The sequence below is a fragment of the Megascapheus bottae genome, chromosome 21 (genome assembly GCF_031878675.1).
Source record: "Megascapheus bottae isolate mThoBot1 chromosome 21, mThoBot2.hap1, whole genome shotgun sequence".
In the NCBI taxonomy this organism is placed as follows: Eukaryota; Metazoa; Chordata; class Mammalia; order Rodentia; family Geomyidae; genus Megascapheus; species Megascapheus bottae.
The window spans coordinates 20,668,127-20,686,359 of record NC_143529.1 but is presented as its reverse complement, the minus strand read 5'-3'; the positions used below and the strand labels follow the sequence as shown (position 1 = coordinate 20,686,359).

Sequence of the window (18,233 nt, the reverse complement as noted above, 5' to 3'; positions counted from 1 at the left end):
CTGAGAAGCTAGGATTACAGGCATGAGGTACTACTACTGCCTGGCCTATTTCTTTTCTTTCTTCCTTTTTTTTTTTTTAACATTTTGGCAGAGTTAAAAAGAAATATTTCACTGTTATTCTTGTGAATATGTTTGGGTTACTATTTCAAGAGTATTATGAAGTGAAGTTTTTTTTGCTTTTCTCTCTTCTGCTTTTCTAGTATTAAGGATATTTTCTCATTTTGAGTTACATTAATGCATATAATACATATGTATGTATTAGTTCTTTAATTCAATTGTATTTTGCTATATAATAAACTAAGGATTTAGTTTATGTCATTTTCATTCCAATTATTTATTGTCTGGTTGGGTGTTTTATTTATTATTAGTGTAAATGTATTTTATACACTCAGCATATTGCGTATTTTGATATATAATGGGTTGATTATCTAATCTTTTCATCATTTTATACATCTAATTTACCTAAAAAATTGCAACAATATTTAACCAATATGCTAAAACTCAATTGAATTGGTAATATGTTTTTTCGTATATTTTATTGTAATTAATAGAGGGTTACATTATATTCACCAGAAAGAAGGTGCATTACTTCACACACATTGATAGCATTTCTCATGTCATGGTCCCCATTTCCCTCCCCTAAACCCCACCGCTCATTTCATTTTCCTCCCTTCCCTATCTAACTTCAAATAACCAAATACGCATATATACAATATATCAGATAACAAGGTGAAATACTGTAACAATATGAGATTACCAAGGGACAGCAAAAGAGATGAGAGATAGCAGGTATATTAAGGACATATATGGCTTTTGTTTCTATATCCTGGAGGTCCTTTCATTTACCTTCATACTAGATGGCCTTATGTGTCTAGGTTTTATTCTATTGTAAATATCTGCTAGGAGACCCCAAGGTTTCTGATTATGACAAATGAGGGAAACCATTGAGCCTATATTCCTTTGAGTCTAGCTTACTGGTGATGATATATTTTATATCTTATGTTTAATTTTAAGAGGCATAAATATAAAACTTTAACACTAAAAAGGACATTGTTGGTAGCTTCAGGCAGTATCATTTGAAAATATATTTTCCTACTGTTTATACTTGTTTTAATTTTGAATCACTGTGTACTTAATTTGATCATTCTTTCTAGCAAATATACAGATATCTGCTTGATGATATTTTTCCTACAACTTAATTTTGTCTTCAAAAGTGATACATATGTTTAAGTTGTAGCAAAACACATTAACATCAATTTTAACAACACATTTAAGTGTACTTCCAAGTGAAATATTCTAGGGATAAATTTTATCTCAAGAACACTCTTAATCTTTTTTTGCCAGTCCTGGGTCTTAAACTCAGGACCTGGGCACTGTCCTTGTTCACTTTTGCTTAAGGCTAGTGGTCTGCCACATGGGTCAATGAACCACTTCCAGGTTTTTCTGTGTATGTCATATCAAGGAGTCAAACCCAGCACTTTGTGCATGCTCGTCAAGCACTCTACTATTAAGCCATATTCCAAGCCCCACACTTTTCATCTTCTAAAGCATAATATAATGAATTTTAAACACATTCCTACACACAGTCTTCTCCATTATCTTATTTCCTTTCCATAGTTCTACTCACAACAGTAATCCTTTTACATTATCTTACATCAATTCTTTAGGTCCATATTTTGCATGTGAAAGACAATGTGATATTTAACTTTTAGAACTGTTTTATAGCAAAACATGATAATCTCTAGTCCATCCATTTTCCTGATGATAATATTTTCATTTGTCTTTAGGATAAACAGTATTCTATACCATTCTAAGTATATATTTTTTCTTTATTCAAAAATTGCCTATTGGGCACCTAATCTGAATCTGTAAGTTGGCTTGGCTATTGTGAGAACTGCATATATATATATATATATATATATATATGTATATTGTATATTGACTAGTTGACTTGTATTCCTTTTGACATATGGCCAAAAGTGGTATAGTAATTTCATATGTTGGTTGTAGAAACTTATGGCAGGCTTACCTAAGTCTAAGTTAGAATATGTTAAGAGTTCATAACAGTGTAGGATTCAGACAAATTCTCCCCCGCATGCGGAAAAACTCATGAATAAGAAGTAAGTGTCAGTGGCTGCCACCTAACCACATATATATGTAGAAAAGGTAGCTTCATCTGCTTCATTCCAGTGCTGTATTTTTTGTGTCATCAAGATAAAAGATGCATATTGTTCCCATACTTAAGGCTTGCTCTACATTCAAGCAGAGTTACACATCAAAAATTCTTTGCTTCAGGGGAAGAAAGAAGTCATTGTAATTAATGTTAGTTTTGGAAAATAACCTGAATGTTGTTTCACATTTTCTCCCTGATAGGTAAGATCACAAAGCATCTCTATATGTAGATAGTGTGTGGATATTCAACTTTGTCACACTCAACCCTGATTTCCTATGCTGTCAGGCAATCAAAATGCAGGGAACATGTGGGCAGGCTATTGATATTTGGAGTTAAATAATCAGTGAGAATATTCCTTCATTTCTGTAGCTGAAATTTAATTGCTTTGATGAGTGTGGTTTAGTACTCCAGAACTCAGAGTGGAACCAAATAGATATTTGAAAGTAAAGAGTTATTACCATGTTAACAAGTGCTTTTAACCCATTGTAGACAAAATAATAGATAAGTAAAAGTCTCCTATTAAGAAGGATTGAGATGGCTGAGTTTTGCTTTCACCAGAAGAGATAAACAAATGTAGATATTATCTTTACACAGCAGAAACAGTCTCATTACATTGTAAATCATGGGTGACTGAGCCACAGGAAAGCTTTTGTTGGAAGTAAATATGTCATAGGAGGCAAAATGGCATTATTAAAGTTCAGGCAATATAAGATAGATAACTTCTTTGAAGAGCAGAATTGTGAAGAAGAAGCTTGAATAGTTGTAGTTTTTGGAGCAACAATACCTATGGAAGCAGGTATAAAAATCGCTGGTTTGTATAAAGATAAAGACTTAAGAACAAAAAGTTTAAGGGGAAAATGTGAAGCAGCCTTTGGATTGTATGGCATCAGTTAACCACTCAGGGCTCCACAGAGCAGTAAGGGAGGAAAACAAGAGAGTGATGTAGCATGGAGACAGTGAAGATAAAAAAGAACTAGAGCAGAAACATGAATGCTTTATGACATAGAACAAATTATTCATAAAAACTCAGTAGAAAGAGGATGTGCATGGCCTAAGGCACTAGCAAAGCAGATGCACCAAAATGAGAAGGGGGACAAAGGGCAAAGATAAAGAGGAAAAGAATGAAAGAGCAAAAGAGGGAAATTTTAAATTATTTAATATTCATAATAAAAGAAGAGGTGTCAGTGGGTTCTTAAAGGGGCAAAATCTCAAACTTCAGGGGCTTCTGTTTTGAGTTTTGTGTGGCTTGTTTTAATTTTGAATTATATATGAAGAGAGTGCACTGATACATCCATACAAACACGTAAGTCCTTCAAGTCTAAAAAGGTCTCTACACAGTCCTGATATGGAGAAAAGGCAGTGAATGTGATTGGCTGAACTGTCTGCCTGGAAAAGGATAGGTCCTCAGCCCAGACCCTTCTTAAATAAGGGCATTGGAGTGAGTCCTATTCTGACATGACCTGACTCTATATTGCAGGAAGAAACTTGGAGACAAAGGCACTTGTGCATAAGGAAAAATCGTGAAGAAAATGAAGGGCTCTGTCTAAAACTCAACCCTACCAACACCTCAGTTTCAGATTTTACCTTCCATTACCATGAGATAATTTCATTTGTAGAAAAGAAGGAGGGGAATGAAGTGGAGGAGGAGGAAAAAAGAGGAGGAAGAGGAGTGGGGGTGGGAGTAGAGAAGAGATGATAATGATGAACAAGGGTCATAACTTGAGCAGATTCTTCAGCAAAGAAGATATACAGATGGAAAATAAGCATATAAAAAATGTTCAACATCAAGGCACATTAGAAGTAGTCCAAAGGAAAACATCATGGGATACCACTGCATATAAATTAAAATAGCTAAGATGAAAAAAGTACTGATAAAACCAGGTGCTGGTGGCTCAGGTCTACAATCCTAGATGCTTATGCAGTTGAGATCTGAGGATCATGGTTCAAAGCCAACCCAGGCAGAAAAATCTGAAAAAGTTTGATTTCCAATTATTCACAAAAAAGCCAGAACTGGGACTGTTGCTCAAGTGGCAGAACACTATCCTTGAGGACCGGCACATATATAAAAAAAATACTGATAGTACAAAATTTTTATGAACATAAAGCAAAAACACTTCTCATGTTTTGTCAATGAGAATATAAAACAACAGGTACAAAGGAAAGCAATTCTGGCAATATATTTATAAAGGTAAATTAAAGCAGTTATAAAATAATGTATATTATATAAATTCACATACACATTTCCCACAGCGCTAGAGGTTAAAACATCTAAAATCAAGATGCCCACAAATCAGTTCTTATCCATTAAGAATGGACAATCTCTAGAGATAGAAATGGGTATCAATATTCTTAAGGAACAGGCAGTTTAAGGAAGAAGAGAAATTGGATAGTGAAGGGATTGATGGTATAGAATATTTTGCTAGTGAAAGAATCTAATTCCAAAATGTTCAGTGAAAGTGGGCTCAGAGGTGATTGGGAGAGAATTTTTGATTAGACAAGAGTGAGCTGTAATAGGCTGACATTTTTATAATGACCAAGATAATAAAAGATTAGTCTGATGGAACTAATCCCAACATCCTTTTTAGGGCCTGAGAACTTACATTGTTTCTTTTTGATAAGGATATGAACATAGATGATAAGAGAGAATATAATTCAGATAATGAACATTCAATACATTGTGGAGTGCCTATAGGCTAATATGTGCATATAAATGAGCTAGGAAAACATAAAAGCAAACAGAAAGAGAATGAAAAAATTATTTATTCGTTAATTAAAACATCATGATGAATATTAGTATTTTGGGAGTATAGACATAATTTATTATATTACCTTATACAAATAAAATAGTGTGGTTGGATTTATTTTGGAGGTTTTTCTTTTTCTTTTTTCTTTAAAGGGTCATGGGGCTTGAACTTGGCCTGCGCACTGTCCCTGAGGTTTTCAGCTCAAAGCTACCACCCTACCCTTGAGGCAAGCCCCACTTCCCACTTTCTAGAGGTTAATTGGAGAAAACAATCTTAGGTCCTTTTGTGCCCAGGCTGGCTTTGAAGTTTGGTTCTCAGATTTCAGCCTCCTGAGTGGTCAGTAATACAGAAGTGAGCCACCATGCCGGGCTTGGAGGCTTTTCTTTAAAAGCACATTTAATTTGTCACGTAACTAGAAATAAACAACATGATAAATTATGACATCTATAAAACTGAACACATTAGATACTTTTATAAGCTTTTCTGATGGAAGAAATTAATTTTTAAAAAGCATTCAGTGCTTCCTTTTTTCTTTCTTGTGGCTTTTAAATACAGATGTATAATTTTTGTCTCTAGGCTCAAATGTTATACTTTCTCAAAAGTAAAGTTATCTAATGTAAATCTACCTTTTCAGTTTTTGGGGTAAGACATTTTGCCTGACACATGAAAACAATACAACACAAAAATAACTACACTTAACTCATTCTGAATATTCAATATTAAAGGTTTGAATTATAATTCATAAACAAGAAGAGCAGTTCGGATTTGTCAACTGATACACTTAATCTAGCTATTTGGAGTACCAAGATAGAAAGTTAGGGGAGACTCCCCAAAAAGATAAGCTTAGAGGGATTAGTAACCCTTGAAATTTGAAGTGCTCCAGGGATAGAGGTAGAGGATCATGGTACAAGACTATATGGGTAAAAGTAAAAGAACCTATCTGAAAGACTAAACTCAAAGGAGCTGGACACATGGCCCCATGGTAGAGTACTTGCCTCTCAAACAGAAGTCTCAGTTCAAACTCCAGTATAATGGACAGCAAACAGAATAGAAAAAATAGACAAACCTGCCTTGCAGCTAACAGAAGTGGTCTTCTTACTCAAAATAGAAAAACAAACTTGACAGGCAACCTCAAAACCCTCCACTAGATTCATCACAGGAAAGTTTATGCTACAGTATGAATTATTTTAGAAGATGTCATCTATGTGCTACTAGCAACCCAAATACCAATGGAAGACCATCTTTGGAAAGATGAAAAATTTAGCACTACTTTAACTGTGTCCCTTATAGGCAACTTGTGATCCCTAAAGTTCTAACTCTTTTCCCATGATCAGAGAACTAAGCCCCAACTTGTAATGCCTTGTAAAGCCAGTTGCTCTCAGTGGCCCTTTTTAAAAATCTCTATTGGTAAAGAATTAATTTCTGGTTCCTTAGTAAAGTCATTGTTTTATGATTCATATGGTGTGGATAACCAGTGATGCTCTCTTCTCCAATGGCGGCTATTTTGAGGCAGAAGATCTGGCTTTGTAATTCAGTGCTTTATTTTTAGCTTGAGGGACAAAACTTGCGTGTAAAAAATGAATAAGTAAATAATTTTTACAGAAGAGACATTTTCATCCCATTTGGAAATGTAGTAAACAGAATAAGAACAAAAGAGCATGATGGGGCATGGGCTTCTCAGCAGGTCTTTGCTGCTAGAAATGCTCATTGTAGGCTCTTGGGTGGGTCAAAAGTTAGACTAGAGAATAATTTTTCAAGAAGCTTTGACTAGGTATTGTCTGGTGTATTTTTATTCTTTTGTCTATGACACATTATAAAATTTTGTTTTTAATAAATGATAGGAACTTGCACAAATCCATGTCAATGTGAGGTAACCTTATTTAAAATCTATGAAAATTATTTTTTTGTAATGCTTTAAAAAGAAATTTGCTTTATTGTCTCAATAGAAACTACTCCCCCATTTAACAATAGTTTATTCTTGCTATTTTTACAGCAAACACTTTTTGTTTTGAATTGATGAATTTGGACATCTAAAACAAGTGATTCAAGTATTAGATTCTTCTTTAAATGGAAACCACTTTAATAATTCTAATGCAAAGTTTGCGGAATAGGATAAAAATTAGCATTGGCAGCTGGGCACCAATGGCTTAGGCTTATCATTCTAGCTACTTAGGAAGCAAAAATTTGAGGATTTCTGTTTGAAGTCAGCCTAGGCAGATAAGTCCATGAGAGTCTTATCTCCAGTTAACCACCAAAACCTTAGAAGTAAAGCTGCAGTTCAAGGGGTAGGCTGCTAACCTTGAGCACAAAAGTTCAGAGACAGCACCAAAGCTCTGTGTTAAAGTTTCATGACTAGCTTGCCCATGTATATGCAAACACGCACACCCCCGCCCCCTCCCCCACACAGCATTTCCTTTCTCAAATAAATACTTCTGGTGGCTCACACCTGTAATCTTGGCTGCTCAGGCGGCTGAGATCTGAGGATCACTATCCATGAGACCCATCTCCAATTAACCACTAGAAAACTAGAAGAGGTACTGTACCTTAAGGAGACAGTGCCCAAGCCTAGAGTTCAAGCCCCATAACTGACAAAAAACAAAAAAATAAAACAAACAAAAAAACATATAGTCAAACATGTACAGATTACTCTAATATTAAGATAAATTTTTAACTTTAACTTATAAATGTAAATTCATATAACTGCAAGCATTCATGTATAAGATATATGATTACACTTTAGTTATTGAGAAAATGTAGCTTTTTCTCTTACCTCATGTTGAATATGGCTATCTGTAATTTTCTTTTGATGCACAATAGTGAATAAATATATTTATTCCTTTTTGTTATTTGTATTGAGGAAGGCTAAGATACATCTATTCACCAGATTACTTTTCTCTATTTGTTATAATAAAATGTTTGTTTTAATTGATGATATAGGGTAAAAATACATTATTATAAAACAGTTATTCACTGGCACTGGGATGTTTTTTCTTTCATCAATATTTATCCAGATTAATTCTAATATCCACCTTACTTTTTATGACATAGATATTTGCTTGGTAAAGGCAAGGAAATAAACTTTAAAATATTAATTGCTGCTCATTTTTTTTCTTGTTGATACATATGTATATAGAACATCATTCATATAAACCAATTGCCATGAACACTGGTCATTAAGATGTGCCCTTAGCTCTAATATGTACAGAATATGTACCCATACTGCTTTATTAACTGTGCAATTTGGGACAGAGAAATGAAAGTGAAAAATACATTATTTTTTTTCTCTTTTTTATCTTCCCTAATCATTTGTGCTTATTCTTTGTGTTTATGCTCAAACACTTAGAGATTATTTCTGGCCAATATTTCAAAAGGAACTATTCATTTGAATATAAATGAAAATCCGAGGATATGTAATAGTTGATTTATTATCCTGGTGGGACAGGATAAATTAATCACAAGAGGTCAATTTCAGTATCTTTCCATTTCTTACAATTACGTCTCACCTTAGGAGAGTGTTAATGTGCACCACGGGGCCTTTTCAGGTGTAAGAAAGCAACTGGAGCTCTTCACAGTACAAGACAGGTATTAATGTTCCAATAAGCCATGCCCTGGAGTCTTAATACTTCTTATATTATTATGTTTTAGAACCATTAATATTGTACATTATGTCCCTTTTTTTAACCAGAAGAGCCAAACTTTTTGCAAATGAATCATAAAGCACATAAAATACATTATTGGAATATTTTATATTATAAATACTAAACCCCATTTTTATTACTTTTTTAATAAAGAAATGTTGTTTTCTCCTGAAGAGATTTTTTTCTCATTTTGGAATTCAACTTGGTTTATTTGATGCCCAAAAGAAATTACTGTTACATGTCATGAACAGAAGATAAGTCACTGTAACAGAGCCCTAATCTTATATATTTCTTTTCTCCTTTAATTTTCCTGGCTTTATCTACAACCTACCTTCTGCTCCTCTCCTCTCATTTAACCCACAGGCTGACTAACCAATGAATTATTCAATTAAGCAGAAGGGATGCAGTGGGTAGAAAGGAGCGATCACTTCTGTATGGTATAAGTTAAATGATCAATGAACAGGCATTTCTTGTTCATAGTTCTTTCCATAATGTGAGGTAATATATCTTGTTGGAAAGGTCTTTAATAAAACTATAGTAATAGTCCAGTTAAACAAAAATAGACATTTGACCTCCATACGTGCCAATATGGAATGGGCCCTTTTGCTTCGTCTTTTACAAATCAGAAGCTAGAAATTCCATATGGATTTTATTACCAAAATAGATGCAGAATACAAACAAGTCTCATTACTATAATTGGTCCCATAATAGTTCCAAAGTTTTCTGTCTGATTGTTACATAATTTCCCAACTGGTCTTGCTTTTTACTTTTATCCTGCTATCCAGATCCTGGTCTATTTTCACTTCATTTACTCTTTAGATATGATCCCCTAATACTGCCTGAATCTAGCCTTAGAACTTGGTTTTCTTGTTATAGCCTTCTATAGAACAGAGGTTATAGATATGTCTCACAATACTTGAGTTATTGGTTGAGATGACAAGTATTGTCAACTTTTTTTCATGACCTGGATTCAAACTTTACTCTCAAGTCACTAGGATTAGAGACATGTGACATCCTGCCCCAGAACAGTCAAATGTCCACATAGCAGCCAAAGTCAGTATATTAAAATGTATCACAAATGGAAAATTCTTCCCAGTGTCCTCCAGTAAGTATCTCATTTTTGTTAGGAATAAAGGCCAAAGCCATTGGCATATGTTGCTAGGACAGTACCTGCAAACATTCATCCATATACTTTAATTCCAGCCTCAATGGCCTCTTAGCCCATCATAAGTCATATATTCTGCTTCCACCACTGCAAGCTCAGAAGGGCATCAGAGAGTCTCCTCTCTGGCATCTGTTTAACTGCTCTCAGGTAACTGAGATTATCCAAAGTCATTTCTCCTTTTTCTTTAAAACTGTAATCCCTTCCTTTCTGTCTTTAATCTTTTATTTCTCTGACACATTTATTATCGCTATGTATTATAATCATTTACTATGATTCATTTTGGCTTATTTTTATGTCTGCATAAATGCCATTTATCTATTTTTTTATTTTGCCCAGTGTTATAGTTTGATGCATAAACAAGCTTGTGCTCCACCTGAGTTTGATGAATCTATAAATAAATAAACTTGTGAGGCCAGCTGGCACTATTTATATGTCATCAGCTTAAAAACCAGCAAGAAGAAATTGTCATCAATAAGCATGGTCACTGCTACTATACTTTGAAATCCTTTGAGCTTTCCATTTTATATTTCCTTCTTTCCTTCCTTTCTTTATTTTTGTGGTTATAAGGCTTGAAATCAGGGTCTAGATACTGTCTGTGAGCTACTTTGCTGAAGGCTATAACTCTATCACTTTGACCTTCAACTCAACTTCTGGTTTTCTGGTGATTAATTGGAGATAAGTCTCAAAGACTTTCCTGCCCTGGCTTGCTTTGAACCACAATCCTCAGATCTCACCCTCTTGAGTAGCTAGGATTATAGGCAGGAGCCATCAGTGCTTGGCTTCTTGGTGATTTTTAAACATTCAAATCACATAGTCATTAGTGAACCAGCACTCTACCAAAGCAGACACATAAATATCGCAACCATATTGTCTTACAACTTGCAGCTAGTTTTTGGGCATTAATCTACATGTGTACAAAAATCATTCAAATTGAAAGTATTGCTACTTTATAGGCTCCCAAAGTACTGAAGTATAAATTAAAGGTAATAGGTATGAAAGGGAAAAGTAATAAAAAAATTAGGAGAGCAGGAAAGTTATATATTATTAACAAAGTATTTTTAGCATCATCCATCCAAAAAAATTTTGGGGACAGTTCAAGATTTGTCTTAATTGCCTTACAAATATGCCATGAGGTGAAAACATGTCACCTGAAGAATAGTAACAGGAGAGGTACATTAGACTGGCAGGCTAAAGTGTAGTGACTAATGGGCCAAAAATAAAATGTCTTAAACAAAATGGACATTTATTTCCCATTTCTGAATAACTCAGGGAACATTGGAGGCTACCTGATTGGAGATAGGGACTGTGGTTAGCTTGATATCAAGCTTGTGGACAGTTGCTATCATTTAAGATAACTGACAGCTCAGCTAGTGTAGCCATTTATTGATAACCTCGTGCTACCATAGAAAAAACATAAAGGTGATGCTATTGTTCTAACTTTTTGTGTGTGTTGAACTTAAACTGGCAGATCCAGATTTAATAAACCAGGAGGTTGAGAAATACAATTTAGATAGACAGCCAAACTCCCAACTAGCATGAAAGGAAAAGCAGGTTCTAGTGAGTGGCTGTCCAGTCTCTGCCACAGCATTTTTCCCAATATATATATATATATATATATATATATATATATATATCCCATCCTTTTTTCCCCATGCAGAGTACTCACTGACTATTTTTCCTCACCCCAAAGAGAGATAATGCCCATTTCATTACTCCATCTATCTCATAGGCTATTATTTCGAGGTAGTGCAAAATCCCCTCATATCTACTATTGACTCCTGATGATCTCTTGAAGAAAATCATATTTTCCTGTTCTCTGCTCTCATGACCATATGCACAGTAGCACTGGTGGCCAACAACAGAATACTTTCAATAGAGAAAATAGGAAAATATGCAACATGCATGCATCAGTGTGTTGATAACCTGCAAGGACAGAACCCCTGGGCAGGGGTTCTGAGGAACTTTGAGCCAGGACACTGAAGAGAGGAAGAGGGGCATTTGGTTGGTGCATGGTTGCTCCCAAGAGGAATGTCTGTGCCTCCTGCTTTCTCTGTTTTTTATTTTGTTCCATGATAGGTTCTGATATCCTCAGTGGTCATATCTGATATGGATACTGAGCTCTATTCCTTCTTTGGAACTACAACTCCACATCCTTTGCCATAAAATTGGGGACTCTAGATTCTCTTACAGTTAAAGTGTCAAGTAACTACACAGGGATATTTAGAAAGATTTTACTCAATACAATTCCCTAAAAAAACTTAGCCGTCTTTCAGTCATTAGTTTCCACATGAGGAAATGTAGCAAAAACCAGAGACTATACAAAGACTTTGTCCTGATTAATTTTTCTTTCTCCACACAATCTGTAGTATTTCTGAAAACAACAAATTTAGATGTATGGACAGCAAATTTATATCTCATCATTTTGTACTCAAAGCTGTTGACTTTTTAATTAAGTCCTTCCTTTATCTCCTAGCCTCGTTGCAAACCAATACATTCATTTTGTCTCCTCTCTCTTACTCTTGTTCTCTCTTCTACTTTCTTGTCTGCTCTCTTTCTCTCTTTATGCTCAGTTATCCTGGGTTTGACTAATAGACTTAGGTCTTGCTAAGCAAGTGCTTTCCCTTACACCATACCTCAATCCTTTCTATTTTTAATTATTTTTAGAGATGAAGTAATCAGAAGTTCAACAAATGATTTACAATTTTTAGATGAAAGACTGAGATGTTTGTATGTAAAATAGATTATAGTGAATCTTCATATACATGTATATTTATGATAGGAATTAGGATATTTATTAGAAACATAATATATTTAACGGTCTGAATTAAGATCAAAATGTACAGTAAAACTTCTACATCCACCAAAATGATTAAATAGGTGATATTGATCAAGACTCATTGCATTCATATACTACTTCTATGAATTACAACTCCTTTAACAACTACTTTGTGCAACAAAGATCAAAATACAAATATTTCAGTAGGTGTCTTTGTACAATAAATTGCATTATTTGTGAATTGCTGAGAAGCATTTAATTAGATTGAGCAAAATTAAGAATAAATTAAGAATTATTAAGAATAATTATTTCCATCACACTAATGGGTATCTGCTAAACTAAGTTCCCCAGCAGTCACATGGAAGGCACAATGGAAATAGTATCTTTAAATTGTGTTCTTTAAAAGAACCATTTGTTTTTATTCTGTGGAAGACAAACAGCTTCTCAGGGAAGCAATGTTAATCCGATTACACGGACTTGATCTGGCTGCCTACTTTTATAAAGGAATTATTATATCCACAAAGATTAATGGAGGTAGAAATGGATTTTGCTAAGATTATTTAAGTAGCTCTCTACAAATTTTATCAATGAATAATTTCTTCATAATGCTTCCCAGTAGTAGCATCGAGGGAGAAAAAGCAGCATTAGTCATATACAGACAGACAAGGAGGCAGACAGACAGATACAGCAACAGAGAAAGCTATTGTTTAAAGTACTTCTTACCTATTAACATCCCATATTTTACTCGTCATATCCAATGAAGCAGAAGCCACAAAATTGCCACAGGAATGCCATGTGCATGACCATACTGCATGGCTGTGTCCTTCCAAGGTCAAAACACAATCGCCTTTAGATAGGTCCCATAATTTAACAGTCGTGTCACCACTTGAAGTAGCCAACTTGTTTTCACTGTTTGTAAGGACACACACACACACACACAAAAGAAAATGAATTTTAAAATTAATTCATAATTTTTTTTACAAATCGCTGTATTCTATAAAGTATGTATATGTGTTTATTTGGATTTGTTTTTTGTTGTTGTTTGCTTTTAGGGACAAATACAAATAATTAAAACTAATGATAGTATTGGGATCAATACATTTTCTTACTTGGGTTATTTTAATAATTCAAGCAGTGACAGAAATTGTTTGATTGCTAGATTAGTCTCTAAATTCACTAAACAAATTCTCTAAGTTCACTACATATGAATTTGCTTATGTATTTCCTAGTATGTGCTGGTTTTAAGATTATATGTTAGACACTGTAGGAAAATGATCTTAAAGTGATGAAAATTTAGACCCTGGCTACAATGCTTTGAAAATCTAGTATGTTAAATACTAAGTCACAGTTGCTGGCTTATGTTTGCACTAGTTGAATGGTCCAAGAGTCCATTTGAGGATGATGAAGAAAGTAGAGAATTGAAAATGAAGAGGCCTTTGGGCTTCATCATGAAAAGGAAAGAGAACTGGTTGAGAATGCCACTATATTTTCCATTTACATTGAAAGAGACATTAACAAAGCAGCAACTTTCCAGTAGTGGACTCAAAAGGTAATTTAAGAAATGTGTGGATGTCAGCATAGAGCACTATATATATATTGGCAAAATATCAACTACAAGAAAAATCTCACTTTCATCATTATCTACTCATCCTCTGCACATGGACTTTCCATTTCCCTCATGGAATGCTAATGAACCACTTCCCCTTTTCCTGAAATTGGGATTCTGACACAGAAATGTTTTCCTATTTTCCTGTTTCCTTCTACAGAATTGCTCTTTATGATTGTCCAATTGAGGTCATCAGGAACAGCTTCAGAATGAACAGGTACATAGATGCATAAAGACAGTAGTGAATTTTCCTAGAAACTAAGAACAAAAAATTCCCAGTAATCTCTAAAAGAACAAATAGTAGGATCAGGTAAAGTACTTGCTTATTCTTAGATGTGTTTATTCTTATGATGAGGGAAATTACAAGTTTTCAGATACTACTGAGAGGGTTAACAGTGGCTCAAGAAGGATGAATTACAGAACCAAAGATAATTACTGTTAGGAGAAAAGGTCATTTCTCAGTGCCACACACTTGTCCTAGCTACTCAAGATCCTAACATCTGAAGATTCTAGTTCAAGGCCATCCAGGGCAGAAGCGTTTGTGAGACTGTTATCTGTAGTTAGCCACCAGAAAGGTCAATGTGGCACTGTGGCTCAAATAGCAGTGTCATCCTTGAATGAGAAAAGAAAAGGCTATGAGATAACTTCCAGGCCTTAAGTTCAAGCTCCAGTACTAATACACACACACACACACACACACACACACACACACACACACACACACTAGTAGTAATGATTTGGTTTCGTAAATTTTCATAGTTAAGAACTCTCAATATGAGGGTAATAATCAGTTATGTTCGCCATTCAGAATTTTAGCTTTTAAAATTGAGAAAGTCCAAGCGTATTCTAATGATTTGGAAGGGTGATAATGGTGAAAATAATTTTAGTCTTTATTAAGAATGCTGTAGGAAGAATGATGAAAGGGGTGACAGTGATAAACATAGATTGTACCATATTTAATAATAAAAATCCTAAAGACTCTTTAATGTATAAATATATTTTAAAATTTATTCATGATCACAAAAATTACTGTGATGTATTTCTTTTTTCTTTTTTTAATTTTTGATATTTTTTATTGTAATTAATAAAAGGGTTACATGATATTTGCCAGATAGAAGGTGCATTAATTCACATACATTGATACCCTTTCACAAGTCTTGGTCCCCATTACCACCCTCCCCACCCCCCTACTGTGATTTATTTCTGTATGTGGATGGAATGTCTGTAAACCATATATCTGTAGGAGAAGCTAAAGTCAGCACTAAAAAATGCATCTGGAATGAACTATTTCTTTATGAGTATTATAAACTGATGCTTAGTCCATAACAAACATAAATGCTATTTTCATAAGTTTAGTATATTGAGATTTTAGCTCATGTGCATGAATTCACCTAAGTCCAAACAAATACTATATGAATTACTAAATATTCTTTTGATGTGCTTTTCTTTTCAAAAACATGACCAGAAATAAGAAAAAAATACCAAAGTGTACAAAGAAACACCAGCAAAATGTTTTTTTGCAAAGTTTAATAAATAAATTTCTCCTCAGAATGAAACAAAGAAGTTCTCCTACATCTGACAATGTATAAAGCCAGACAGGAGAGCGATTTAGATACAATCACATTATTTTCATTAAATTTTTATTTTAGATTTTTCATATCAATTACATACTAACAAGCAACAAGTTCATTATTTTCAATTAGTTAATAAATGATTATTTTTCAATTTATGCTACAATAGACATCTTCACAATATATTTCTGAGCTAAGTTAAAGAGACTCAGGAAATTTCAAGCAGCAAATTAACTAATAGATTGTACTCAGGTATTTGGTCAATTATCAGTATAAAGTTTCTGTTTGGGATTTTGCTTTCTCAAATATTATACTTTTTATTTTTGCTCTTTTGATTTTTTAATACTAGGGATCAGACCCAGAATGTTGCACTTGTTAAGCAAGTGCTCTTCCATTGAACTCTACTCCGGTCCAGTATAACATTTAATTTTGGATAAAGTTTGAGTACAGCAGACATTTAAAACAAATCTTCATTCAAGCAGTGAAAGACCTCAAGAGCCAAAGATATTTCTTCAAGAAAGAAAGAATTCTATCTTCTAATTTGGCTTCATATTCAAGTTGCAATATCAAATATCAGTCCTTCCTTGGGTCCTGACCCTATTTGCCTGGCTTATAGTTCTTCAAAGTTACATGGGTCAAGTCAAGTTTCTCATTGTCTCTCTAGTTTCTTTCCAAATACATACATACACACACACACACACACACACACACACACACACACACACACACACGCACGCACACACACATGCACGCACACACACACACACATATCTTATAGATGAATATAGACTCTCAGGTCTAAAGTTTAAGAAGTGAGGCCATAGAGAAACTTCTGAATGTTCTTTATTATGTATAATCTCCAGGTGAACATAAAATAATTGAAGTATTGCTTACATTAGCATAAATTAGAAATCACTCAAATAGTATCACAATAGTAAGAATAAATATCAGGAAGTCACACAAGGAATAGTAAAGAGCAATGAAAATCAATTCAATATAGTGGCATCAAAACATTTATAAAGCCAGGCATTGGTGGTTCATCCCTGTAATCCTAGCTACTCAAGAGACTGAGAAATGATTATCGTAGTTCAAAGCCAATAAAAGCAGGAATTTTCTTGACAACTTTATCTCCAATTAACCACCTGAGAACTGGAAATGGAAATGTGGCTCAAAGTGGTAGAACACTGGCCCTGAGCCTAAAAGGCTCAAGGACAACACCAATACCTTGAGTTCAAGCCTCAGGACTGTCAAAAGAAAGGTTATAATGACATTATATTGGGTACTTTACGTATAGAAGTGCTGCTTCCTAGGGAAATTCGAGTCTTAAGTGCATTCTGAGGGTGTATTTGTGTGTGGGGGGGGCACTGCTAAAAACAGAGGGCCAAATGCCACATGTTCCTTTTGCTTAACTGACATTTGCATGCATCTCATTGTTAAGTCATATGAAGTAACAAAGACATGCACGTAGAAAATGTATTAGTATGGGAGTTGGGAGTTTGGCCTAGTGGTTAAAGTGCTTGCCTAGCATTCATGAAGACCCGGGTTCAATTCCTCGGTACCACATACGTAGAAAAAAAGCCAGAAATGGTGCTGAGGCTCAAGTGGTAGAGCTCTAGCCTTGAGAAAGTCCAAGGACAGTGCTCAGGCCCTGAGCTCAAGCCCAGGACTGGCAAAAAACCAAAAATGTATTAGTAGTAGTAAATAGGCAGAATTATGAAAAATTTTGAATACTAAACTAATTTGCCACAATAATTTTGTGTCACTCTAGGCTGTGTTTTTCTGATATTCTTTATGGTGTATATGATATATATATTCTTTATGATACATATTAGATATGTCTGACATAGTTATGTATATTAAAAATATTTCCTAATGAAGTTGAATACATATCTGAACTAGGGAAAGACAAAATAATACAATTAAAAGAGCTCAAAGTTCACAGTTAGATTTGTTGGTTTTTCTTTACTAACCAAGATATATGTAACCATTCACAGCAGCTCCCAAATTAGTTGATCTCATTTCTTTTCCAGAATAAAATTAAGATTATTGAAGTAAATATTTAATTTTGTATGAAATATCTTAATAAACTCTATGGCAGCAAAGAGAAATCATCACAGCAAAGTAACATATTGCAAATCATAAAGTATTTCAATGCTATTATTTTCTTTGAAACTGTGGCAGTTTGTCAGGAAAAACATTATGAGTTGCCAGAATTAAGTAATTTTATCATCCTATAACATCTAAAACAGAATGTTTCACATTGGTTATACATGCTGTATGTTAAGTGTATATTCAAATTGTTCCAGCTTTCCAAAGTGACTTTCAAACTTTTATAAAACTTCATGTCATATTGTTCTTGGTAAATGTCTCTGCTCTCTAATTTCACTGCTAAGAGGCTATTTCTCCTATGCCTCTCAACCCCATCCTGTCTTCCTAGAAAAAATGCTGTCAGAGAATACTTTTCCCTCTTCTAACACTAAGTGCAATGAATCTCATTTTCCTTGCAGTTTGTACACAGTCCATGGATAAACTATATTAAGCTAATTAGATCAGACTTATC

The 18,233-nt window shown here is 34.2% G+C and overlaps 1 protein-coding gene across 3 annotated transcripts in view; it reads right to left on the bottom strand.

The window, feature by feature from the left end:
• Positions 1–18,233, bottom strand: part of Spag16 (sperm associated antigen 16) — a 732,786-nt gene that overhangs the window by 366,604 nt on the left and 347,949 nt on the right. For all 3 annotated transcript variants that reach the window (XM_090354758.1, XM_090354756.1, XM_090354757.1), the window contains one exon: positions 13,220–13,405. In XM_090354758.1, coding sequence (XP_090210884.1) covers positions 13,220–13,405 — 186 coding nt within the window. The remainder of the gene's footprint in view (positions 1–13,219; positions 13,406–18,233) is intronic.